Source organism: Taudactylus pleione, unplaced genomic scaffold (assembly GCF_031769625.1).
Source record: "Taudactylus pleione unplaced genomic scaffold, aTauple2 ptg000607l, whole genome shotgun sequence".
In the NCBI taxonomy this organism is placed as follows: Eukaryota; Metazoa; Chordata; class Amphibia; order Anura; family Myobatrachidae; genus Taudactylus; species Taudactylus pleione.
Genome location: NW_028285009.1, coordinates 1,189,794 through 1,217,500, shown reverse-complemented (window position 1 = coordinate 1,217,500; position 27,707 = coordinate 1,189,794). Strand labels below are relative to the sequence as shown.

Genomic DNA, 27,707 nt, shown 5'->3' with positions numbered 1-27,707 from the left:
CGTCCAGCAACCTTGTGCTTGTACAGGATGACAGGACTCTCTGTTGAGCAATGCTAGCAAACTGGCGCAAATTAACCCTTTGGTGTACTGTCTACAGATCTAAGAGGGTTAATCCATACCTGGGTCACCATTAGATGAACCTAAAGGCATAAATATAAAGATACATTTACCCATCGTATGATATTTAATTTTATATTTACAGGTCTCCAGTTTAGGGAATATTCATGGATATTTGTTACCATTGGCTCTTATTCTCTACGCTAGCGCTTCTCAACTCCAATCCTCTAGTAACAGGTCATGTTTTCTGGGGGAGGGGGTTTAAGTTATGCACAGGTGAGTAAATCTATTTTGCAGGATAACTGTCCCATTTAAGGAAAAAGAGAGAAAAAGGACTCTTTGTGGGGGCACACAATAGGTACTGAGATAAGGCTAATATAGCAGGATTAAAAATTAACTTTTAATGAAAATATATTAAAAGGAGCAATTATCACAAATATTACATACAACAGAAAACATGTAGTTTAACTGGAGACTATAATCTCTCAGTTTAGACAAACAAATGCACAGCACAAACATATAATATAGACACTGTTGTCTTTGAAGGTAAAGATATACGGAGGTATATTCCTCCTGGAATTGACAAAAAGCCAGGCGAGATAATTGAAAACCAATAAAAGTGTATTTTATGCAGATTCAGCACTGTAATGCAACGCCAGTGAAGCACAGACTAGGCATATAGCAATAATAGATAGGTATATCTGTGTCATGTATGTTATTAAATACCAATGCCTGCATGCACCTTATCCATTGGCAACAAGACTGTATATTCAACAACCCAATGGTAATATGTTTAGGTCGCCAATTAAATAATTGTCCAGAAAATCAAGAAGATAGCTGATGTAACATATATCAGAATTATAATTCAATACCATCTGATGACACATGGGCCATTTGACATGTCATCAGCATAATATTTAGAAAAACACTTGATAGTCTCATGTACACACTGCTGCAGTCAAATGTCAGAAAAGGTAAGCTGACAGGGTTCGTGGCCGTCTGCCCTGATGCGCCTGGCAGTGCAGGGGGTGTACGCCACTTACCTGATCAGCCGGCAGTCCAGAAATACAGTCTGTGTTGATGTTAGTTGCACGAGTGCATGCCGCTGTGCCTGGGGAAGAAGCTGGCGTCACGTGTGCTGATGACATGTCAAATGGCCCATGTGTCATCAGATGCCCCCACAAAGAGTCCTTTTTCTCTCTTTTTCCTTAAATGCTATTTATTTGACTCTGGGGAGCACCAGGAACTTACCCACCTATATATTGATCCTTTTAAGACTAAGGTCTTATGATCACTTGTTTGGGAATATGCATATTGAAAGAAAATGCAATATATATTTTGTTTCTTGAATAGGTCATTCTAAGAGATATATATCATACATTAAAAATCAACAGCCACTCTTTCCAGTGCGGTCTTCCTTTCCCTGTTCCTAGGATAACTGTCCCACCTGCTTCCACAGGTATAAATCCTGAAAACATGACCTGATGGGAGTTACTTGAGGACTGGAGTTGGGAACCACTGCTCTATACACTCTTAAAAGGAATGCCAGTTTCACTTATATATTAATGCAACAACGGTCTGATGTGCCTTTGGTTTGCCATCTTTGAGTTTTAAAAATGGCAGCCGTTACTGTGGGTAAGTGGCAGTAGCACTTTAAATGAATGAGACAAATGTTCCATTTAAAAACTAAAATAATTGTTTTATGTTATTATTATTTAGCTCCTAGGAAGAGAAATGCTGGCAAGAGCAAAGACACCCCTCCTACACTGAAGGCATCTAATAAGGGGGGAAAGCACAAGTCTCTGCCCATGCTAGCCAGTGATATGACGCCGTGGGTGGCAGAGTCTCCTTCAGAGAGCTCCCTCACCGCTCTCCTGCGTAGCATCCCATCTCCAAGGGCGTGCTTTGAAAACATGACTGACCGCCGCCAAAGTCTGAGAGACCCGCAGCCCGCCATAAACCACCATGACAGCGGGGACCTGCTGCTGCCGCCGCCTCTTCCTGTACAGCAGCCCCTGAGAGACAAACCTAGCGGCAGAGCTAAACAGAGGGGCAGGACCGGTGTGACCAAGAGACGGCCCCTGAATAAATTCCATAACATGAAATTACCACCGGTCCCCACAGTGACGGAGCTCAGCTTCAGCCGCAATTTCAGTTTCTCATTCTTTGAGCTGCCGCAGTACCAGAGTCCGCAGCACTGGCTCCAGCGCCAACGATCTGTATACATGTTGATGCGGCGATTGGAATAAACTGATGTTTAATGATATTTTATAATAACAGTGTCAATTTACCACAGAGGACTCAGCAATGAAGGAAACTTGAAGTGCACAGAGTGAAGGCAGCCATTTTGTTAGCTAACAGAATATTCTTTAAAATGCAACCTTAATAATTCGTTAGGACCCACTAACATCACTTGGGGGACAGATTTAATATAGCCATGGGATACACCCTGCAGCTTATTGATCGCGCTGCGTGGGGAAAAGCTATTAAATTAATAAATTTTCTCCATGCGGTAATCCATTGATTCCATGAAAAATCCTGCCTCTGGCAATTAGCATGCTGGGTTCCAACAGCTAATTGAATAGGACAGTGCGATCAATTAGCTGCAGGTACTCCCTATGGCTAATTTAATCCCCCCCCCCTTGGTGTCTCAGTGAGGTCACTAGCTCTTAACAAATTGGTTCAGCCCACAAAATGGCTGCCTCCATGAGGTGTCTCGTTCACAGTGAATTGATAGGTTGTACTATAAAGGAATTTGGTTACAGCCTAGAAAATGGCCACATTATAACATTTATACTTTATTATTAAATGATGTGAAGTTTCTCTTGCCGCTCTTCTCTATGTAAAACATACTCACTTAGATCAGACATTTTGATTCTGTTGTGATCTATTTGTATTGTGGTACAAGAATTTCAAAAGCCTAACTCATTTATTGGCCAAGTATTGTCCTATTTTTTTTTAAAACCCTTCATTCATTAAAACAAATCTCTAGCTGAAATATGCTATAGGAAGTAAAGAAAGTAAAAATAATTAAACAAACTGATGATTAATATCTTTGCTGTACATTCATTTTAATGAACCTAAAATACAAGTGGTCTTAGATAAAGGAGTTACATTTATGTTTGTATTATTATGAGTAGTAAAAGTTTTTGGTATCCATCAGAACTGAAGCGATCGTGTGGTGATCATGGATGACGGGGGGAGATATTTTCTTCTACACAGTAGACTTCCTGTCAGTAGAATTACAATGCAGCCAGCTTCCTTTTAGCCAATAAATAGCTGATTACAATAGATCAGTGGTTCCCAAACTCTGTCCTCAGGACCCCACACAGGTCACATTTTCCAGGTCACCCAACAGGAGCACAGGTGTATTCATTACTCACTGACACAGGACTCCACACAGGTCACAATTTCCAGGTCACCCAACAGGAGCACAGGTGTATTCATTACTCACCGACACAGGACTCCACACAGGTCACATTTTCCAGGTCACCCAACAGAAGCACAGGTGTATTCATTACTCACCGACACAGGACTCCACACAGGTCACAATTTCCAGGTCACCCAGCAGAAGCACAGGTGTATTCATTACTCACTGACACAGGACCCCACACAGGTCACATTTTCCAGGTCACCCAGCAGGAGCACAGGTGTATTCATTACTCACCGACACAGGACTCCACACAGGTCACAATTTCCAGGTCACCCAGCAGGAGCACAGGTGTATTCATTACTCACTGATACAGGACTCCACACAGGTCACAATTTCCAGGTCACCCAGCAGAAGCACAGGTGTATTCATTACTCACCGACACAGGACTCCACACAGGTCACAATTTCCAGGTCACCCAACAGAAGCACAGGTGTATTCATTACTCACTGACACAGGACTCCACACAGGTCACAATTTCCAGGTCACCCAACAGGAGCACAGGTGTATTCATTACTCACCGACACAGGACCCCACACAGGTCACATTTTCCAGGTCACCCAGCAGGAGCACAGGTGTATTCATTACTCACTGACACAGGACCCCACACAGGTCACATTTTCCAGGTCACCCAGCAGGAGCACAGGTGTATTCATTACTCACTGACACAGGACTCCACACAGGTCACAATTTCCAGGTCACCCAGCAGGAGCACAGGTGTATTCATTACTCACCGACACAGGACCCCACACAGGTCACATTTTCCAGGTCACCCAGCAGGAGCACAGGTGTATTCATTACTCACTGACACAAAAAAAAAAAAAAAATCCACAGGTGGAGCTAATTATATCACTTGTTATTCTGTGAGGAGACCTGGAAAACATGCACTGTTTGGGGGCCGAGGACAGAGTTTGGGAACCTGTGCAATAGATGATGGTTAGCTGAACAGCAAATATAAAACAGAATGTCATATATATTATGTAGTCTCAGTAATAGATATATTTATACACATATGTTTATCTATAGAAGATTCTTCTGATGGGAATTCTTCCTCTCTTAAATATGTTATGACTGTCCACATCTCTTCTGATAACACCAGTATATTGTCTTTTAAGTTCCACTTCCAGGTCCTTCCTCTAACCACAAGGTACTGGCTCTTTTTGTGTATTGATCTCTCCCCCCAGCGGCAGCAGTAACAGGACCAGCCTGGGGCCTCTGGGAGTGCTCAATACTGGGAACACTAGAATCCAGGCTTTGCTGCAGTCCCTCAGCTCACGTTCGGTGTTCCAGTGAGACTCCTCTCAGTGACGCAGTCCATCCCCTCGAGGTTGCGAGACACGTTACACCCCCCCCCCCCCCCAGGGGGGTGTTATATCTGAGTCAGTGGATGTATGTGCAGAGTGTCTAGTGCAGAATGCAGAACACTTCTGACGGCTTTCATCAGCTGCAGACGAGCAAATAACTGGCGGAAGAGATGAGGTAGCGGCTCCTGCGGGGGTTTCATAACACATATGCTCATTTTGTCAGGTCGATGAACAATGCTTTGCCCTTCTGCATCTGTCTGATAAAACTTACCCCTAGAATGTGCACTCGGTTATAATAGCAGCTGAAGTCCATGCTGAGGCTGACAAGGAATTTACATACCTGGAACAAAAAAAAGTTGGACGTCTCACAGTCGTTTCATAGATAGGAGCGTTTCACACCACAATCTTCCAGCACCAGTAAGACAGAACCCTCATATGTGCTCTGTGCTGCTGGAGGACCCTGCTCCTTCCATTATATAACTCTCAGTCTGCGGCTTCCTGCTGCCTCCATTCCCCTCCTCACATCATGTCACTGCCCGTGTCACATGCAGCCCTGTCCTCACTGACACATCACCTGATATACTCTGTGCTGCTGGAGGACCCTGCTCCTTCCAATAACACTCTATGGCCCTCATTCAGAGCCACTCGCTAGCGGCAGTACGCTCGTTCCGAGCGATGTTGGCACATCTGCGCATGCGTACGGTTTTTAGTACGCATGCGCGAACCAGTCAGTGCGGACGAAAATCGTTGGTACGCAATATAGCGAGGGCCTGCTATTTTGAGTGACAGAATGAGGCGTATGTGGGTGGTAACAGGGGAAGGTGCTTGAAAACGGGGAGTGGAGATCCGAACGCAGGCGTGCTTAAAGGTCAAAACGGGCGTTTTAAGGGAGTGCATAATTAATACAGCAGCGTCATTGACCACGTCACTTGGTTTTTTTTAACTCAGAACTGCTCGCAAAATAGCGGTTGAAAACACCAACCACAAGAATAGCGAGCAGTTCATACGCTGTACGATGTACTCGATTAATCTAATAAATAGCGGACATGACGTATGGTGCGTGCGGCCAGGGGGCGTTTTTATCAAATAAACGAGCGTATGTTTTGCTCGCTCGTTCAGACTTAGAGGTGGGAACAGACTGCAATTTGCGAACGGATCATTTGAATAGCCACCCCTTGTTTTTGAACGAACGACCACAAATAGCGAACGGCTCTGAATCAGGCCCTATATTCCCTACCACATGGACAGACTTTCATGGTCTCGGTCTCTCTCTCCCTCCCTCTCATGTGCCTGGCCCCTCCCCCTGTCTGTCTGCCTGCCTGGCCCCTCCCCCCTGTCTGTGTGCCTGGCCCCTCCTCCCTGTCTGTGTGCCTGGCCCCTCCTCCCTGTCTGTGTGCCTGGCCCCTCCTCCCTGTCTGTGTGCCTGGCCCCTCCTCCCTGTCTGTCTATAGAGTTTTTGCCATGTGGGAGGAAATCCACGCAAACACAGGGAGAACGTGCAAACTCCACACAGGTGGTGCCTTAGTCAGGAATTTAACTCATGACCTCAGGTCTGTGTGGTAGTAATACTGACTACTACGTATACCAACTGTGCTGTAACCTGTTCCAGGTTCCTCCATCCTACCCAGATCAAAACTAGGGATAATGAGATGGCGAGTTCCTAATTAAACGCTCCTCAGCAATTACCTGCCAACCACCAGCAGCAGCATACAGGTTACACCCACCCTCTCCAGGGTCTTATCACAGGGCCGGATTCAGCAAGGATCGCAAAGCGTACCCGGCCACTGCGAGAATATGCTAATGACTGCATTCACACGGCAATCGCAACACAAGATGCAGACGCCCAGCACTACATAAAGCCAGCCCACCTCCCTTTACTCAATGCTTGATCAGCACGCAGGCTAGCGGTAACATCGGGAACCATCGAACCCATACGCACAACTGTGGGAACCCTAACCAGCCGCAGGATTGTGGCAGCTTCCTGTGTACATCTGCATATGCCGCCGCACAAGCTTAATTATGCACACCCCTGTACCGCAATTCAGACGCACAGGCACGCCTGCGTTCGCCTGACCACCCCCCGTCACCACCCACAAACGGCACTTCATGTAAACCAACATCGGCGGTCTCTCCGTGCTAATTGCGTATGCCGTGCTATCCCTTACTTGATCGTAATGACTGGCTCACGCACGCGCATTGAGACGCACATGCATGCGCAGAGACGCAACATCGGCCAACTGCGAGCAAATTCTTCCTTGCGATCCTTGCTGAATCAGGCCCACAGTCTACCTAGGCCTAGGAGGCTCTGCTGGATGCTGCAGCTACATTATCCCATGTAAGGAGCAGGCAATGAGGACTGGCAGCCCCAGGAGACAACTCACCGCCTCCGTGTTAGCTGTGACCCGGATCCCGGGGGCCGTCAGGGAAATCTGTGCCGACTGGCTGAGGACCTCTGGGAACATCATGATATAATTGAAGAGAAGAAGCCATTCTCCCTGCGTGGTGAAACGGAAGACATGAGCTGGCTCTGAGCAAACCCCAACAGGCTGCAATCCACTGCAGAGAGGGATGAGGCCGTCCTGCTCCTCTCCATGGCCCCCGGCAAATCTCCAGAGAGAACCTCAGTATCGTAGTGATTAACGAGGAACGTTCTGGAGGGGGCTAATACTGATCATGTAAGCAGGTTATAATAACATGATACATCACCGAGAGAGTCACAGACAGACAAATCAGATATCTGTAAGTGACGCCCAATCAGGAAAACACAACAGAGGACCTAACATACACACACATTCTACATTACTATAGATCACAGGCTGCCGGTTACTGAGATACTTTATATATTATCCTTAACTACATCCCCTTTAGAAACATTTTTAGTTATGAGACCGGCGGCCAGGATGCCGTCGGTCTCAATATTGACAGGGGAATCCCGAGAAAGGACTTAAGATAAGCGTTGAAATACAGTCGCCTATCTTAATCCCGATGCCAGCCCGAACTAGGTAAGTCTGGGGCGTTCTTAGCGATAGCTGCAGGGTAAGGCGGGGGGGGGGGTTAGGTTTAGGGAGCGTAGCCTGGTTGGCTTTTGGGAAGGGGGGGGAGGGGGGTTAGGCTACAAAAAGGGAGGGCCAGGGTAAGTGTACTTACCTGACTTGGAATACCAACCATCGGGATGCCGCTGTCGGTATTCTGACAGGAGGCATCCCGACAGCCGGCATCACATACCCATTCCTTTCTAAAGATGTTCCCACATTTTTTAAACCATATAAGCCACTTCTTGTAGGACTTCACAGTCCTGCAAGGAGAGATCACCTACAGGGGGGTGGGTGATCCTTAGGGTCGTCCATGTCTGCTGCCTGGGAGAAGGGGAGGCGCACTTGTGCTGCAGCAGACAGAACAGAGAAGACTCTGGGCAATCCTGTTCGGATTACCGATAGCTCTCGCCAGTTATGGACAGTGGCCCGCTGGTGCCCTGAGCTCCTGGGCAAGATTGCATTCCTGCAGCTGTGGATCACCCTCCTCCAGTATCTCGGCCAGCAGGAGGGGGTAGTGAGGAGGGGTCGCCTTAGCCCGGGAGCGGTTGGCGGATCAGCTTCAAGCAGCCGTCTGCAGATTCCTCTGACGCCACCGTGTCAGGGAAAGCCCGGCCTGATGTGGTCGCATCTGATGTGCTAAGTGGTTAAGTAAATAAGTCCACCATACTCTCTCTCACTCCCCGACAGAACAATCAGGTTCTCTAACACAGACACAGAGTGACTGACAGCCGGGCTTTGCAGGAATGCACCCTGTGGATTGGTCGACACACACACAAGGACGGGGCCGCTCACAGGCACGCCAAAGCAGCACGTTCTCACCTCCTCACTCAGGCTGGAATAGTCGATTTCTTCCGCGGGGGGGAACTCAGGATACAAACCTGAAAACAGAGGAACGCTGGTCACCTGACCCTATGCAATCCCCGCCCCACGAATCATGCCTGGCTCCTGTCCAAGTGTAACCGACGGGACTTTGTACCTTGTCGCACAGCGCAGTCATAGCTGTCAAACATGGTGGCCAGACGAGCGCAGTTATACATCACAAACGCTCCACTCTTTGTTCCCTTCGTCGTAATGTTCGTGTCCTCTGTGTTTACAGTTACCTGAATGCAAAGCCGAAAGAAAATGTTTTTATTATACTTTTATAATTCCTCTTGTTGTAATGACATTTTGTTCTACTATTATATTTTATCAATTCTAGTGCTCTGATCCTTTCCCACCTGATCCTCTGTAACACACACACTGGTCACATCATTACAGGGAATATGGATTACATTAATGGAGAGTCCAGTCATTCCCTAAAACATCTGCACTTCCTCGTACAGATATGTAATTATCATTAATGCAGGGACAGGCTTACTCCTTCCCATAAGCTATCCCATCAATGCCAACGATTGAGTCACACATTTAATTGAATAATAAACGTTGAAAAATCAATTCTCGGCCGACTGTCCACGAATACAATGGGGCTTAATTTAATAGGGTTCATTCTAGCACCCTGTTGCTCTGGTGCTTCTAGCACACTCAGCTAATGCAACAAAATACTGATATACAGACCAGAGTGTGCTAGAAGCACCAGAGCAGAGAGAGACACCCCAGGCAGGAGAGAGGAACTGCAAGTGTTGATCGTTGCAGGGTGCTAGAATGAACACTACTTAATACAATGCAATGTGCAGTACCCAATAACAGCCAGTATGTTGACAGCTGGCATTTGTTTACCATGGTTTAGAACATGAAAGCCAATTCGTGATTGGATGCTGCGAGTTACAGAAAATATGATGCGCTCAGTTACTAAATAAGTATCAAATAATATATAATAAAAATGCCAGAACCGGCATCTCCGAGAAGTAATCGCTTTCATCTTATACAAAAGACAATGGGGTAAATTTACTAAGATGGGAGTTCTATTAAGAAGTGATGTTGCCCATAGCAACCAATCAGATTCTACTTCTCATTTATCTAGCACCTTTTAGAAGATACCTGGAAGCTGATTGGTTGCTAAGGGCAACATCACTTCTTAATAGAACTCCCATCTTAGTAAATTTACCCCCAATGACATCTGCCCTGAACAGACCATGGAAGACATTTACAGTATAAAGGAAAAGGATGAGGATCCTATGGGCCATTTTCTTTTGCGCTAGATGGCAGAAATGTCGTTTCCTTTGTGGTAGTTACACAGCCAGGGGAGCTTTAGGTCACACAGAAAGCAATAGATGTAGTATTGGAACTAAATGTTTAAAAAAAATAAATAAAAAGTCTTTCAAAATAATAATGGTCATTTACCTGGGTGCGATGAGGCGTCGCCAGTAGCTCGAACTTGATTGCGGCGGCGGTTAGAGAGTTGATGATGTCATCCCAGCTGTCACCTGACACAGAACAAGTAAATGTTCAGACGCTGCCTCAGCGAGGTCTCGGCTCATAGTGAATGGATAGACTGAATTCCACTAAATGCTGGTTCACCTCACAAAATGGCCGACTCTGTGTAGGGGACGGGTGCAGGACAGTGATAACAGAGGGACACTGGGAGGAGGAATGGCACACAGGGTGCATGGTCTGTATAGATTACAACTGTATACCGTATGTAACCGTCTGTTGTTACTTGTTCACCCATTGTCAACCATTTATATCTGCCCCCTCAGCGCTGACTTTGTGGGTATGATTACTGCATCTGCAGCAATGATTATATGGCCTGTATGCTCCTACGCTCTGCATTGTTTTGAACTTTAAGGGGTATAATTACTAAAGTGTAGGGGGTAAATTTACTAAGATGGGAGTTCTATTAAGAAGTGATGTTGCCCATAGCAACCAATCAGATTCCAGGTATTATATTCTAGAAGGTGCTAGATAAATGAGCAGTAGAATCTGATTGGTTGCTATGGGCAACATCACTTCTTAATAGAACTCCCATCTTAGTAAATTTACCCCTAGGTGTTTAGAAGTGGAGATGTTGCTCATAGCAACCAACCAGATTCCAGGTATTATCTTCTAGAACAGGGGTGGGGAACCTTTTTTCTGCAGAGGGCCATTTTGAGAATATTATATAGGTGCTAGTTAAATGTTAAGTAGAATCTGATTGGTTGCTATGGGCAACATCTCCACTTCTAAAAACTCTCACTTTAGTAAATATATCGCCAATTATTTTTCACTTTATATCTACACTACACTATATCTATACGCTTATGGACTGTTAAAAAGGTGGACTTTTAAGGTGTCAGGGACACCTTGGCCACCATATGAATAAGGATGATAATCTATCCAGTTTATCAAAGTGCAACACAAATAAATCTGACTGGACATTATAGAGTTCCCTGTATGTGATTTTTCACTTTAAGAGATAAAAGTCAGTACCATACAGTACATCTATTAGGCGTGATCCCTTGTGCTGCCTGAATGACAGATTTATTATACACTAAATAAACCTTTGCGGAGAAAAAAACATGTTATATGTAACCTTGCACGCTCTCCCCGTACTTCATGACCGAAGCTTCACGCATCTGAGATTTTCGGAGACTGCAGAAGAGAAAACACAAAATATTTCTGTGATGGATAACTAGCAAACAGCAGCATCCTGCTCCATCTGATACTGGCTAAAAAGCTGAGAAAGCCGTCACTTAAGCGTCTGTGACATCACTGGCCCCACCCCTGTCTGACAATCAACCAAGCCACACAGCAAGTCTGCAAAACCATCACTCACACTGTCTGCTGTGGGAATCTCCCGACAGCTAACAGACGGGTTACAGAACCTGACGGTCATATTCAGTCAATATAAACACCCCAGATATTTCATGTAGATCATTCAGAGAAGTTGATGTATATTGTGAAATACTGGCTACACTTGCTATTTAATTACATATTTAATTCATTTGTCATGTTATATAGATCACAAATGCATATTATCACAAATAATAATAAATCTTATTTATGGAGTGCTTTTCTCCAAATAGGATAAAACTAGGACTGAAGACATTCTGGCAGGCGTGCCAGTGCGTTTCGACGCCGTTACATGGGCGTGCATAAATTATCCACTGCGATACCCTACACAGCCTGAGGCCTCAAAGCGTGCGCTGAAGTTAGCAATTCCTGAGTGAGGTCTAACCTGCCTTAACTGTGCGTATGAATCCGATGGTACTCGAATGTACCGATGTTTTCGCAGTCTTGCTAAACATTACGGATGTGCGCGTAGGTGTAGTGGGCGTCCTTATGTAGTGGTGCGGTGGCATTGCAATCGCTATGTATTAGCATACTAATTGCAGTTGAACTGCGTGCGTACGCTATACTGCAATCTGTAGTGAATCAGGCCCTAAGTTTTTTTTTTTTTACAATTTCTTTTATTGAGACACTGCACGTAAGCACAATCAAATACATCAAAATAACAATCACAGAAAATACAAATATACATAGAGTACATTAGACATATAGATCATAGTTGTTACGGACATTATAAAGTAACAAATCAAAAAACCATATATATATATATACGTAGCTTATGATAGTAGTGCTCCTCGATATAAACACTGTATATATCCTAATTATCAGATCATATTGTATATCAGATAATGTTTGAAACTTCCAACATCTGACAAATACAACCAAAAACAAACATAAATAATACAAGAACAAAAACAAAAAGGGCTCTCTCCCAATCCTCCCCCCCCCCGCCCCCAAAGGAATCACAATCATCTGCATCCGATGTAGACACATTAGGTCGTGGTAGAGTTGATGTCTATCGGTGGATTATTTCCAATAGTCTGGAGTAGAAACCAAGATGTATCCTTCACACTATAATATATTTGGCGCCGCATGTCTAGGGATAATGTAGATATATATGATTCCCACATATCAAAAAATTTCTCTACTTTCTTATCCTTCTCTAAGACTACCTCTACCCAATCCATTCGAAATATGTTATATAACTTTGCCTTAAATAATGCAAAAGATGGGGAGGAGGTCGAAATCCATTCCTGCAGTATTGTTTTACGAGCAGCCGCGCTTATTGCCAATAACAATCTTCTGCTTCCTTTGCTAGCCCTTGTATCTGTAGGTATAATGCCAAAAATAGCCCACTCTGGAATGAAAGGGATATAATTGAGTAAAGCTGACTCCGCATATCGTTTAATCCGTAACCAAAATCCTCGGACTATTGGGCACGACCAAAAGCAATGGTATAAGTCTGCATTATCTTCTCCGCACCTATAACAGGAATGAGAAACCGAACGTCCCATTAAAAAACTCCTATGCGGAGACAAATATGCTCCATGAAAGATGTTTAGGAACATCTCCACATATATTGTTGATGTTAAAGATTTACAAGAATAATTAAGGGCAGTCAATAGCTCGTCAACTGTATACAAGGGAAATTTATGAACCCACTTCGAAAGACCCCTAGCATTGGACATGTGATCCAAAGACACTTTAAAATATTGGTAATAATTAGAAATAGCTTTCTTAAGTATTGGGGGCTTGGAAAGAAGGTCATCTACTGGATTATCCCAATCTTTCGCCGCAAACTCCTGGATTACTAAATTGATATAATGTTTTGCGTGCAGGAAGGCCATGGGGAACCCCAACAGAGTATCATACTTTTCTGCTGCTTCGCTAAAAGACAAAGCCCGACATGTTTCTTTATCTACTAAACAACCTATTCTCTGAATGCCACCCACTCGCCATATTGTGAACGGATATGTCGCCTGTCCAGATTGGAAATGCGGATTTCTTACAAGAGGAAGAAATAATGACTTGTGTGAGTTAAGGCCTGCCTCATGTCTTATTAAATGCCATACTCGTTTTGTATTCCACAATAATGGATTAGTTTTAATTGTGGTGGGTGATTCCTGATCATGGGAGTGAAGAAACGTAATCAAATCGCCCTGATCTAAAAACTCTAGTTCAAGTGAAGTATTAGCGTAATTTTCTGTTCCATTTATCCAATCCGACAAATAGCGGACCATAGCTGCCTTGTTGTATAATCTGATGTCTGGAAAGCTTATTCCCCCATTCCATTTGGTTTGTTGCAATTTTATCAAACTAATCTTGGGCCGTTTACCATTCCATATAAAGGATCTAAATAACTTATTTAAAAGTCGCAGATCTTTAACTGTAATGAACAAAGGTAAAATCTGAAGCGTGTACATTAACCTTGGAAATGAAATCATTTTGACTAAGCTCGCGCGTCCCATATATGACAGAGTGATATTCCTCCAGCCTTCCGAAATTTTTTTTTATAATGGGCCTATAATTAAAAGGATACAAGTTTGCCAAATTGCTAGGAATTACAATACCTAAATATGCAATCCTGTCCCTGGCCCAATTGAGTGAAACATCGCTAGGCAGACGTGGCAATGAATTGCGCGAGCCCAAATAAAGTGCCTCTGACTTACTGATGTTCACTGCAAACCCTGATATTTCTTCAAAACTTTTCAAAAGCCCCAATATATGAATTAGACAGTCATGAGGATTGGCAATGTAAAGCATAATATCATCCGCAAACGCTGTTAATTTTATTGTTTTAGATCCAATTTTTATCCCTTTAAAAAGATTGTCCTTTTCCAGTATTCTAATCAACGGATCTATAGCTAGATCAAATAAGAGGGGTGAAAGGGGACACCCCTGTCTTGTTCCTCTAAACATCTCTATAGGTGCACTAGTACAACCATTTATCGTTAGGGACGTCACTGGGGAAAAATAAAGATATTTGATCAATCCGATAAATGAAGGGTTGAACCCAGGCACTTGTAATATGTTAAATAGATGGGGCCATAACACTGTGTCAAAAGCCCTTGTCGTATCTAAACTTAATAAAGTGTTAGTAGAAATTGAAGATACCCCGGCTGACACTGCCACTGCGGCAATGGCCGCTCTAACTCCTCGAACTGAGTGACGCCCTTTTACAAAACCCAATTGATGGGGAGTTAGTAATTCTGGCAAAATAGTTTGTAAGCGACTTGCCATAATTTTAGCTAATAACTTTACGTCTGTATTTAACAAACTGATAGGCCGGTATGATTCCAATTTTTGGGCATCCTTTTGAGGTTTAGGGATCAATATTGTGGTAGTATTCGTAAAATATGGAAATGGAGAGTTGTTGTCCATTATATCATTAAACAAATCCACTAAAATCGGAGCCATCTGATGCCGCAATATTTTATAATACTCGTTTGAGAAACCGTCTGGGCCTGGTGATTTCCCAAGTTGTAACTGTGATATAACCGACAGCACTTCATCTAGTGTTATTTTTCCAGAGAGTGCCTCCTGTTGTTCTATAGTTAATAAAGGCAACAAGTCATCAGGGATCAAAGCATCATATCGAGATTGATCAAAAGGAAGATCTCTATACAAGTCCTTATAATACTCCTCAAACTTACTCATAATCTCTTTATTCGTAGTGAGTAAAGCATTAGTATGTGGATCTTTAATGGCTGTGATATACGTTCTTTTACGCCAGGGCTTAGACATGTTGGCAAGCAACTTTCCAGCTTTATTCCCCCATCTGTAAAATTTATGCTTAGTAAACAATACATCCTTTTTAGCTTGGGATAAAAGATGCGAGTCTAAGAGTTGTTTCGACTGAACATACGTTTCCCGAGAAACTTCAGTAGGGTCTGCTATATAATTTTGTAACGCTAAAGTTAAGGCCTCTGACATTGATTTATAAACAGCAGCCTCTGCCTTTCTTTGGGAAGAGACAAAAGCCATGATCTGTCCCCGCATTACAGCCTTCGATGCACCCCAAAAAATTACTGGCGTATCCCATGCCTCTATATTATCGTCTTGATAATTCATCCACTGTGTTAATAGGTGGTCTTTAAATTTAGTGGACTTGTACAAGTAAGACGGAAACCTCCAATGTTTCAAGCCCCTCGGTGACTGCGTTAGACTCAAAGAAATTGTGATGGGCGCATGGTCAGATATTAGAATTGAATGTAATCTGGAATCCTGTATTCTAGATACCAGGCTGTCTGATACCAGAAATAAGTCAATTCTCGACCAAGATTTATGGACAGCCGAATAAAAAGTGTATGATTTATCTGTAGGGTTCAACAGCCTCCAAACATCCGTAATTTGATTGTTTGCTTTGAAAGATTGGAATTGTCTCCAGATTGTCATATTAGATGAACGGGGAGTCGGTTGTCTGTCCAATGAGGGATTCTCTACCGAATTAAAATCTCCCGCCACTATCAATGCATAGTTAGTACGTTGTGCTAGGATGTCCATCACCCTGCCTATAAATTCTTGAGGTGAAACATTTGGCGCATACAAGTTTACCAGAGTATAACAGGCACCCTGAATCTCTACATCAATAATCAAAAATCTACCATTAGGATCAGTTATGGTATTTATAATAGAATATTGCATATTCCTTTGAAATATTATGGCCACCCCCCTGATCTTTCTGCTACAGCTAGCCTTAATACATTCCCCTATCCATGGGGCCCTCAAAGTAGAAATATCTCCCTCTGCCCAATGCGTTTCCTGCAGGCATATAACATCAGATTTAAATTTTTTTAAATGAGTTACTACTCTTTTGCGTTTAATAGTAGAGTTCAAACCCCCAATATTCCAGGATAAAAATTTAAACTTACCAACCGATGACCCAGTGTTACCAGCAGTCATATCGTTAGACATGTCTTATCCAATACCTTGTCGTGGGACAAAATAATCTAAGAACAAAATTAAATTAAAACGTGGCACTCCGTCCCAGCAAGCGGAGACCACCTTTTTTGAAGAATGCGAGTCCTCCGGCTCCAGAGTCCCCCAGGGAGGGAGAGAGAAAACGAGAGAGAGAGCCAACAAAAAAATATAAATGAAAAGAATAAGAAAGAAAAACAAACCAGAAAAAAATAGATGCATTATACCTTTTTGTGCAATGTCCCCTACACCCTTTTCTTTTATTTTCTCTCCAACATTTCAATGTGGTGTTCATCACTTACAACCTGTGATTCACACCTGAACTACTCAATATCACCTATAAAGTAGCAAACAAAACGTGACGCAATATACTAGAAAATCTTCACTGAAATGAGGAATGCTCCTTTATGTCAATCAGACATGATGTCATTCAATATTAGATACTCGTTAACAAAATAACATCCAATGTAAATAAGCAATCTACTCCTAGGAATGAACGTGGTTACTTTAGAAATTAGAGTCATACCCTAAAATGCTACTATATCAGATATCCAATCATCTATTTGGTGAACGTTGTGGTGAGCGCTCCCTATCTATACCCACGCCAAAATGACGCTTAGCAAACTTAGGGTCTGAAAAATACAATGTTTGACCCCCATCCTCCACTCTCAGCTTGGCAGGGTATAGTAAAGCAAATCTAGTGTTGCGCTCATACAATAATTTGCACACATCTGAAAACTCCCGTCTTTTCTGTGTAACCGCTGCTGAAAAATCCTGGAATACGAGCACCTTAAAACCATCTATCATTAGTGTGGGTATCTTCCTATATTCAGCAAGTATCCTTTCTTTCATTCGATAGTCTAGATACTTAGCAATCACCGGTCTAGACCGTGAATTAGGCGCTGGTCTTTCTGGGCCTATTCTATGGACTCTCTCCACGTGGGGCAAGATGGAATCCTCTGACAAATTTAGGGCTGCAGGAATTTTGTGGGTTACCAGTTGAACCAGAGCTTGGCCAGTTATTTGCTCAGGTACCCCAATAAACCTCAAATTACTTCTTCGAAGTCAATTTTCCATATCATCAATTTTGACTAAAAGCGATTGTATGCCATCTGATTGCGTGCCTACAGTTTGTTGCATATCATGGGAGCGATCCTCCACATCGCTAACTCGCTGCTCTAAAGTAGTGAGTCTGGAGGCATTTGAATCTATTTTAGCAAGAGCAGCGTCAAATGATGATTGGAGGGAATCCAATTTTTTATCTATTAGGGGCATTAGTATTTTAGAAATTTCCTGAGCAGTTTCAGCAACTGACGAGGGACTCTGAGAATTATGACTAAAATTTGTAGCTTCCTCAGGTTCCATATCAGCAGTGTCACTACGTGTTGGTGAAGGAGGAATAACCTTTGCTGGAGTTTTAGATACTTTGCCCATTTTACTCGTTGACCCTTGTGAAGATGTAGCGGGAGTAGACTTACGGACGTATCTGTCCATAACCTAACAAGAGATCCCTAGAAAATTCTACTCAAAGTAGATCTTTAGCAGTTAATAAGGTCTGAAGAATTCCAAATTCCTCAACAAGACACCAAATTAGCAAGAGATATAGCAAGGTACAAGAGTAGATGTGCACGAATCACCCCTATATTGTAATCATATTATGAAGATTAAAAAATATGCATCACTTTGTCAGATGCCCATGTCTTATATTCTGAACAAGAATAATTGGATTGCATTCCTCTATATGTTGAAGCCCTAAAAAGGTTCCATGATATACCGTGTACTTATAAAGTGATATTGACAAAATTTGCTTCCTTTACTGCCAGTATGTGGCAATAATACTATATAGATAATTTATGAAATGACTATTATCATAGAGGCTAGAATTAGATACTGTTGTTTGTCACTTTGACCACTAGGTGGCAGCAGTGAATTAATGTTAGATCAGATACAGTACATATAAAAGACAATATACTATAAACTTGCAAAAAGAAAAAGGAAAAACAGCAAGTATTAATAATTAGCAATGTTACTTATCAAACTTTTAACACGGGCACAGCAAAGTCCAAGATCAGCCTGAGTATTAGCCAAAAGCAGCAAGCTGATCTCCCCGTCTCCCACCTGCTCCGGGGATAGCAAAGATAGAAAGTCCAGTCAACAGCAGCTCAAGGACAGAGTCAGCGGAGCCTCCTCAGCACCCAGAAACCGCAGGAACCGCGGTGTGGGGATAGGATTGACAGGGATCTGTAGGGTACCAACCGACAAGGTGAAGCATCCGGCCACCAGCTCCAATTGTCTTCCGAATAGCAACCAGGTCATAGTTCCCAAGTTAACACTATTATGCAGATAAGGTAAGTCAGGCAAAAGGGGTGTCTGTTGGAGTGTTCACCAACCGCCTCAGCTGGAGTCAGTGGGAAGTATCTGTGCAGTGGTTACCCGTCTGGGTCAATTGCAGGACGATAGGGCATTCAAGGCAACACACATCACCCCAGGTAAGCAGCCACGTCACCAGGTCACAATAAGATCCCAAAGGAAACTGTAAAAGTTACACAGCGGAACCATTGGACTCCTTCAGAGCCGCACAGATCAGGAGCAGGTTATTAAAGATGATTGCCTCACCCTTCTGGTAGAGCTCCACTTCCAAATCGACAGTCTGCACAGTGCGCCCGGTCTCACGCGGCGGCGCGCGACAGCCTCCCGACAGCCGCGCCCAGTAAGTAGCGCGATGAACGGATGGCCACAGCCAGGGTTATTTCACAGGGGCGTGAGTGGAGGATCCGTTCAGCCGACAGGGCACAGCAGGAGATTCCGGAACGGCGCGCTCCACGAGGATCCGCCGGCATCAGACCTGTAGGGCCCCCGCAGAGATCCAAGGCAGCACCGCCCGGTCAAGCTGACATTAGTCAGGTGAGTGATTGTTGCGGACTGGGGCTCAGGTGCAGGATATCTCCTAGGGGAAGCCAGCGGTAAGCGTTTTCGCGCCAAACAGTCCGTAGGCGGTCATGCAGGCCACCAAAATTAATGGCCGGACTCCGGGGTAATAATGAGTGCTCCTAGGCGATATGGGTATCAGCAGATTCCCCAAGCAGTAGGGAATGCTATAGAGGACCCAAATATTCTTTAAGTTTTAAAGTTCGACAGGATGACCTGCGATTCTTTGCCTGGTGTAAGGAGCTCAGCTAAAAAGCGGCCATGCTGGATGCCCCGCCCACCGGAAGTCCCAGGCCCTAAGTTTTAAATAGAACAAACAGATCCCCTCTGTATTTTGTTACTACTTCTGACAAAACATTACAGGCGCATTTCATTGCTTCAATGCAGCAGAATGTACAAGCGCCCCCATAAAACGCCATTGTACTCTGACGAGCGTTGATGTTCCGGGACAGTGCAGGCAACAGACCAATGATCACACAGCAAACCCTTATCACAGAGTGTCTACATACTGGTCCATTCGCTGACATTCATTTTCAGACTATCAGTGTGAAATGGCAATATACTAGGCCTTAGGATACCAGCGAGTTTAATCAGTTACTGGATTCGCAATGTATAGTTATGTTCCTCACACACATTGTAGCTTTGGCCCTAGAAAGCACTTACTGATAATACTGAGGGCCACTGATGGGTGATAGGGAATTGAGAACTTTCACTGGTCCACATATCAAAAGCTTCTGCAAAATAAAAAGACAGAAAGAGAGAGGATGTATCAGTCTGTAATTCATATAGATAGTTACAAATAAGAGTTTTAGCAACAATAACAAATTGCAATATAGATCTTGTATATAAAATTCATTGGTCTTTGTTTGTCCGGTTATGCATTCGGACACCCCTGTACCGACTGGGATGAAACCAACACGAGGTGGTCCAGTTGGATCCTGGCCAGGTTTTAGGGGGTTTAGGGTCCCAGTCAGACCTCCTGTTGGTGTACGCTGGGCAGAACTTTGACCCCGGGAGATTGTTCTGAGCCTCCACTGGATGGATTTGAAAGGAAGTTCACAGAGTGGTAACATTGGATCCCAGAAGACATACAAGGTGGGATGAGGTCCCGGTCGGACCTCCAGTTGGTGTATACTGGGCAGAACTTTGACCCGGGGACGCTGGGCAGAACTATGACCCAGGGAGCCTGTTCTGGGCCTTCCAGTACATGGATTTGGACAACAACACAGAATAAAACTTAATAACTTGAAAATTTAAACCCGGGAAATGCGGTGTACTTCAGCTAGTATATTATATAGACAGTCCTCCTATGCTTGTGGCTGTACATCGGTGTAATCGCCCAACTACGTGAACATCGGCACTGCATGTGGATTTCGCACGTCCTTGAATCAGGCCCAAAATGAGGGCACATCAAGGACGTTAAGGGATCTCTTCACTAATGTACTAGTCAGGGCTGTTTCTTAGCGGGGCAAAAGGCCGGACTCTTTTTCCTCGAACAGGAAAGAAAGACCCGGTAATCTCCGAGTAGGATCAGACGTTGGGTAACGGCAGGAAGTGTCTCATTACACGTCCAACATTAACCCCGTGGGTCCTGTGTGACAGTTGCAGCCAGTGCACAGCAGCTGCTGGGCGATTATATAATGATCATCTTCCCTCTCACGTAGGTTAGTGCACGGAGACACTTGTCCGACCAAACACCAGCAAAAGTTGGGGGGAACCACGAGGACACTGTATTTAGTGTTTTATTTAAAAAAAAAAAAAAAAAAACTCTAAGTGTCAACATTTAAACTACTCAATGGGCAAGCAAGATAGCTGCATGGTTATTGTATTTGTTATAACGTAATCACAAATCAATATAATTATTACCACAGTATGCACTAAAAGGTTATTATGCATCATCCTGAATGTCCGTTATCATTTGACACCAGGGAGGCGGAATCAATTCAGCCCGATTTGGACAGCGCCGGCGGAGGAGTTCCAGGAGCTGTTCCATTGTCCCCATCTGCACATCGTCGGGAGATGCAGTTTACCGTAAGCAGAGTTAGTCGCGGTAACCGACATTCTCAGACTTAAGTGCCGCCTGCGATGCTGCTAGTGGCACGCGCTAAGCGGCAAACCAGCATCGCAGCACTAGTTTTGTTGGATTTCTTCTGGCACCTCAGGAGGGTGCGAGCAGAAATCCTCTAGTCGGGAGTTTAAAGCGCGGTCAATTGAATAGTTCATGGAACGCCTTCCCGGCGCTATTCAACATCGCACTGAATTGAATCGCCCCCTAGGTTTCTTAAAGAACTGTACGCAAACTACATATTTATATTTGGGTGGAGCAAAGAGTTACAGCTTATACAGAATAGTGTGTTAATTATTATGGTAGATAGACTTTATACCTACAGTAAGAATGATTCATGGTACTTTCAAGGGCATTGTATTAGACGAGTGAGCCCGTGTGCAGGCTCTGTCGCCCCCCGTACCCCCCCACTCCTATGCTGGAGCCGCAGCAGCCACCGGTACAAGGTGAGACACGGCTAGACCACCAGGGACAGTTTGTCGAGAGTTAATCTTGTTGACATAACATCCATGTAGACATGAAGAATATTGACATGGACCAATATGCACTGCACACCCTGCATGTTCTAGGCACTCAAGGTTCAGGGGATACTCACCCCTAGTCTAAAATGCCTTCATTAATGCTGGGTAAAAAAAAAAAGTAAAAAAGCCTCAGGGGTTTATTTAGCAACTGACAACTTTTTGCAAAACTGCAACTTTTTGGCGGCCTCTGATGTGCGATTTAATATTTCATCAAAGGTAAAACCCGGCAATGGATAAATAAACCCTCCGGCCTCCAATGACAGCACAGCTATTATATTAGAGAACAAACATACTAGATACAGATGATCATTTATTTCAAACTTCAATTCCATGCGGATTGGGACGAGAACTGATGCACAGATATTTCACCTGGATCCGCTCACTGATCTCTCGCACCGTCATCTGCTGTGATTTACAGTTAGGAATGAATATAGCTACATGAGAGAGCAGCCAGTAGCTTGCCTCCGTACAAACTGAATTATTATTTTATTATCAGTTATTTATATAGCGCACACATATTCCGCAGCGCTTTACAGAGAATATTTGCCCATTCACATCAGTCCCTGCTGCCCCAGTGGAGCTTACACTCTATATTCCCTATCACATGCTCACACACATACACACTAGGGTTAATTTTGTGTTTGGAGCCAATTAACCTACCAGTATATTTTTGGAGTGTGGGAGGAAACCGGAGTACCCGTAGGAAACCCACGCAAGCACAGGGAGAATATACAAACTCCACACAGGTAGGGCCATGGTGGGAATCGAACCCATGACCTCAGCGCTGTGATGCAGTAACGCTAACCATTACACCGTCTGTGCTGCCCCACTCACTCTGAACGAGATCCTCCCTGTTCAGCCAAATTATCCTGACTTTAGCTTGTACCTGAGTGATGACTGTGGCTCCGGGGTCCAGCAATCTCCATAGAAGGTTTAGCTTCTGCTGGTGGAACTCTTCCTCGCAGCTGACAACATGTAGCACAGTGGAGGGCGCCGCCGTCTTCTACTCACCGAGGAAAAACAAAAAATACACATACAAGGAAGATCTTTCCAAGTCATAGAGACAGCGAGTGGATAGCATGTGGAAATCACTGGGGTAAAGACAGGACATGGGTTGTGTAAAGATCTATGCTCACAATCACTTGCTGGCTGAACCAATACTAAGGAAAATGCAGCCTATTAGTTCATTGGGAACCAGCGCTTCAGTGAGGTCTGTGGTTTTTAGAGAATGGATAGACCGGACCTTGGAAAATACCAGGAGCTTCTACAAAATGGCAGTCTCACCTGTGTGCAGTATATGCTATACGTTAGCGCCACAAGATAACTCTTCAGGATGTTTTGAGTGGCATTCATGGGGTCAGTCCCTCTACTACAATGTCCCGCTCCCCCCCTCTTGCGTCACCTCCTTCCCTCTCAGAGGTGACCTATATGGCACGCTAGACCCAAGTGCCTCCAGCATACCGAGCAAAGCATGGGCCTCTGGTCAGGGCCATAGAGAGCTGGTCCGGACCCAGGGGAAGGGGACGTGGCCTAATCGCCCCCTTCGAAAAAAATAAATAAAAAAAATAACCGCTGCATGCTGGGGAGGGGGGCGCTGTGAGCTCCTCAGCCCGGCACAAATCTAGGGGGAGTCGTGATCAGTGTGATCGTTCCCTCCCACAGGCAGAGAAGAGGAGACTGCTGCGGTTGCTCAGCAGCAGCGTGCAGCCCAGCACACAGCAGCACCTCCTATACCTCCTGCTGGCTGCCATCTTGGATGATTTGGTCAGAAATATAGCACATGTGCAGAAGACTGGCACAGTACCAGAGCCTTTGTGATCTCCCACACCGGAGTCATTTCTCCAAATAGATCACCCAAAAGATGGCCGCCAGCAGCAGGTGCAGAGAAGGGGGTGGGGGTCCACTAAATCAGCACATAGTGAGGTCTATTCTGTGTGCACCGAGCCCCCATCGCCCATTATAGAAACACCACGGAGTGTAATATACACAACACAGTGTTGTACTCACCACTCTCTCTTGCACAGATCCCTGCAGCCTCGCTACATGGGCCAGATCTTCTGTATTCACTGAATGGAGAAGACATTTACAGATGAGCGATGTTACATAAACATACACTGGGTGCATATAGATCTCTATCAGGCCTCATGTACATCTGAGGGACCTGGATAAGCTGCTTATATGAAGTGATCCACACATCTAGACAGTTTTTGCTTTAAATACAGGTAAGCTTTGTACACAGTGACATCACACGAATGGGAGGGGCCTATTTACTCAGTAAGCTCGGCAGACAGGTGAATTACGTACAAAAGTGTTCCTAGCCTATGGTGGAAGCTGCAGTAGGGTGCTAGGGGTACGGAACACCAATAGAAGTCCCCTTTTACTTCGTGTCAGACAGGGCTTTCTAAAAACCTTCTTTACCCTGTGACAAATGAAATGTTCTAAGACTGTCAGAAGATCTGGTTCGGGTGCTACCATTTTAATTAATAATATTGTATGCCTGTTATACAATGCATCACCTGACAAAATGCTGCACATCGTTTTGGAATCTTTTTACTAGAAGTTGCCCATCAGAATATGTTGGGTGCTATATAAATAACTACATCATTCAAGACACAATTAGGCCACATGTAAGCATTTGTTTTGGCTGAATGCAGTACTCTCACTTACACAGGAGGTGTCACTATTGCTACAGAATGTCAGCAACCAAGTCTAAAGCAACAGTGACACCTAGAGACAATGACGTGACACTGCAACTATCAAAGCAAAATGAACAAAAGTATTTGCATAAAAGTTCTATGTTGTCTTTGGTGGGAACAACTTTTTTATTTACAATAGTACATTTGTTTCTGTATACAAACTTTTACCGTTATCACTGGGACTAATTATTACAGCAATCACATGACTAGACCCTAATGGGTTCCGGGATCTGGTCATTGCTGCAGGACCGTAGGTGGTGAAGAGACAGCAGGACACATAAATGTAGTGAGCGGTCAAGAAGGGACGAGAAGCATGGTCAGAAATTCGCATCTTACCTTGGAAGGTGTCCAAATTCGGGTCATATCCCTGTAGACACAAGTTTTGTTCCTCTGTGTAAGATTTCAGTGGGACGCTGAAGAGGGCACGTTGGATAAATCCCTCTCCTGGTTGCCTGGGGTCCACACTGGTGTTGCCAGTGACAATGTTCCCCTTCAGGTAGCCTTCATAACTTGATACAGTCTCCTCTAGAACGTCTGTTTCTACAGTACGGGGCCAAGAGACCCCTAGCTGGTTTAAAAACGTCGCCACCTCCTTGCTGTGCCCTGCTGGAACCAGATGTACCTGCTCTCTAGGGTAAAGAGGGAAATTCAGCTCGAAGGGGGAAACAGGGAATAAAATATATAAAAAAACAAAAAAAACAAAAAACAATATTAGCAGAAAATATTTTAAAACAATTTCCAGGGCACTTTGCTGCTGCGCTGATAATACACGGCACGGTCTCGGTTGAACCTGAAGCTCTCCAAACTCCATCGCACAATGTGACACATTAGTGTACAATTTTGAATTTCAATCAATATTAACTTTTCAATAACTGTTAAATTCTAAGGGGTGTGGTCAGGGTTGCATAAAAATCGATTTTTTTTTTTTTATAAAAATAAAAACAAACGGATTTATTTGATTTAAATCATATTTTTGGATTTAAATAAAAATAATTTTTAAGAAAAAATCCTAAGTAAACGGTTTACATTTTTAAACGTTTATTTAAAACGAAACTTGTTAATAAAAAATCCAATTTAAATCAAATAAATCCATTTTTGATTTTTTTTTTTTTAATCCAATTTTATGCAACCCTGGGTGTGGTACTTTATCTATCTCCAAGGCTTTAGTTCATAGACCCCTTTATCTTATAAAATAAGAGCATATAGTAATAACTGCATCCAACATTCTAAAAATAGGTATATAATTTTGCAGTTGGATAAATTAATGTACAGAGGCGGTAGGTACACTTTACGAGGCCGCTTAACAAAATGTAAATACCAGACTAATCCCATGTAAAGCCTAAAGCTGCATACACACACAACGATTTTGTTACCAACGATTATATGAACGATTTTCTATCAGATTATCTGTCAGATTTTTAAAGTGTAATGAACGATTTTTTTGAACTACAAACGATTTTTACATATTCCCTTAATGAAAATCGTTCAGTTGACAAGTCTGACTGAACTACAAACGTGAACGCGCATGAACGATAATCGTTCATCGTTTGACTCAGAAAGTGAACGATTTTTCCAAACAATTATCTTTAAATATCGTTTAACGATAATCGTTCAAAAAATCGTTGTGTGTGTATGCAGCTTTAGGTGAATCCATAGGCCTAACCATGACAATAATTTATTGAAGCACTAATGGGGTTGTCATGGCATGACTGCATGGACCATTGCCCCCCAAAATACTTCTAGCTCCAGCTGTGGCTGCACAAATGTGACCCCCACCGCACATTCAGTAGCTGTCTGCACATCAATGGAGGAATTTACAGACCCTCTTGATCTGAGCACCTCAGCCAGATGATCTGCTATTAACACGGCCCTCAGGTGGCTGAGTTTAAAGGTGTCCAGGCTGTCACGGGCGTGCAGAGGTGCGCAATTCAGGAGAACAACCTTCTGCGTGCTGCCTGGTACGGAAGGAACGGGTCTCAAATATGGAGTAAAGTCTCTGAGGACCCGATGGAAAACAACCGGCCTGTCCAACTGAACGACGAGTCCGGCTTCAGACTGCTGGCACCTCTTGATAGGGGGGACGCCTGGGACAATTAGGGACATCAGTTTTTGCAGAAGTTCTTCAGGAATCTGAACAAAAAAAATAAAAAATACAAAAAAGACACAATAATGAAACTATGGTACTAACACACGACAAAATGGTGCCTCGTGCCTCAGTGATGTCACTAGCGCTCCATGAATGGTAGGCGCCATGCTATGGCTGAGTTCAGCTTCAGAGCATATGTTACCAACAATATACTGCTAATATATGATCTGAGTAATATGAATATTTACATAAATAATTAAATCATTCTGAAATCAGCAGATTTAATTCCTTTATACTCTTATTTATACTGGCAGGTGACCCCGTGGCTCTTCCACTGCGGTTGCACTATTACTCCCAGCATGCTCTGTCCACCATTACAGCGACAGTGGACACATGCTGCCTTATAATGAGTTTATAAAGAATATATTATTTACATACAAGGTGCATTCATGGAAAATACCTTTAATGCAATGAAAGTGGTTGCAAAAGTAATGCTAATAACAACATGACAATAAGAGATAAATACCTCCATCCAGCCAGGCTTGACAATCTATCTTTTCCAGCAGCTGTGGAACTATAAACCCAAGCATGCCTTTGGCACAAAGGCATGCTGGGACTTGTAGTTCCCACAACTGCATCATTGCCACAGGGTGCCTTCCATAAAAGGATCCCCTCCCCCTGCAGCTTGCATGCCTTAACATTTAGATCAGCCCCGTGTCATGCACCTCTCCACCCGGGAAGCTTTTCTGCAGCGCTCCTCTGGGTGCCAAAAAGTCTCTGCTCCTTAGGTTCTTCTGACTGCTTTCTTTGAACCAGGCGATAGGGGGCACCTGGGAGTTCTCTAATGTAGCCCCGAGGGCCCGCAGGGCTTCGGACACCCAGACTGGACCCGTCCCGCAGCGCTCCATGGCAGATGGGAGGTACGAATACGAAACGGAACCTTTGTGTTGCAGACACTGTTTT

General features: G+C 43.9%; 1 protein-coding gene and 1 pseudogene across 3 annotated transcripts in view; one reads left to right on the top strand and one right to left on the bottom strand.

Moving 5' to 3' along the window:
- Positions 1-3,063, top strand: part of LOC148480687 (uncharacterized) — a 45,659-nt pseudogene extending 42,596 nt beyond the window's left edge. The window contains exon 5 of the transcript XR_015871949.1: positions 1,777-3,063. The product of XR_015871949.1 is annotated as an uncharacterized LOC148480687 (transcript). The remainder of the gene's footprint in view (positions 1-1,776) is intronic.
- On the bottom strand, positions 496-27,707 carry DALRD3 (DALR anticodon binding domain containing 3). 2 transcript variants are annotated; one of them, XM_088454005.1, is made up of 13 exons: positions 27,470-27,707; positions 26,481-26,788; positions 24,995-25,287; positions 23,970-24,028; positions 22,849-22,965; positions 20,040-20,110; positions 11,275-11,333; positions 10,107-10,189; positions 8,803-8,926; positions 8,646-8,704; positions 7,173-7,286; positions 5,063-5,131; positions 496-4,976 (listed from the first exon to the last, which is right to left on the bottom strand). In XM_088454005.1, the coding sequence occupies exons 1-13, from the start codon at positions 27,650-27,652 to the stop codon at positions 4,857-4,859; spliced, it is 1,659 nt and encodes a 552-aa protein (XP_088310131.1). In that variant the 5' UTR covers positions 27,653-27,707; the 3' UTR covers positions 496-4,856. The 2 variants fall into 2 exon arrangements, with proteins under 2 accessions (XP_088310131.1, XP_088310133.1); XM_088454007.1 differs by lacking the exon at positions 27,470-27,707 and adding an exon at positions 27,271-27,458.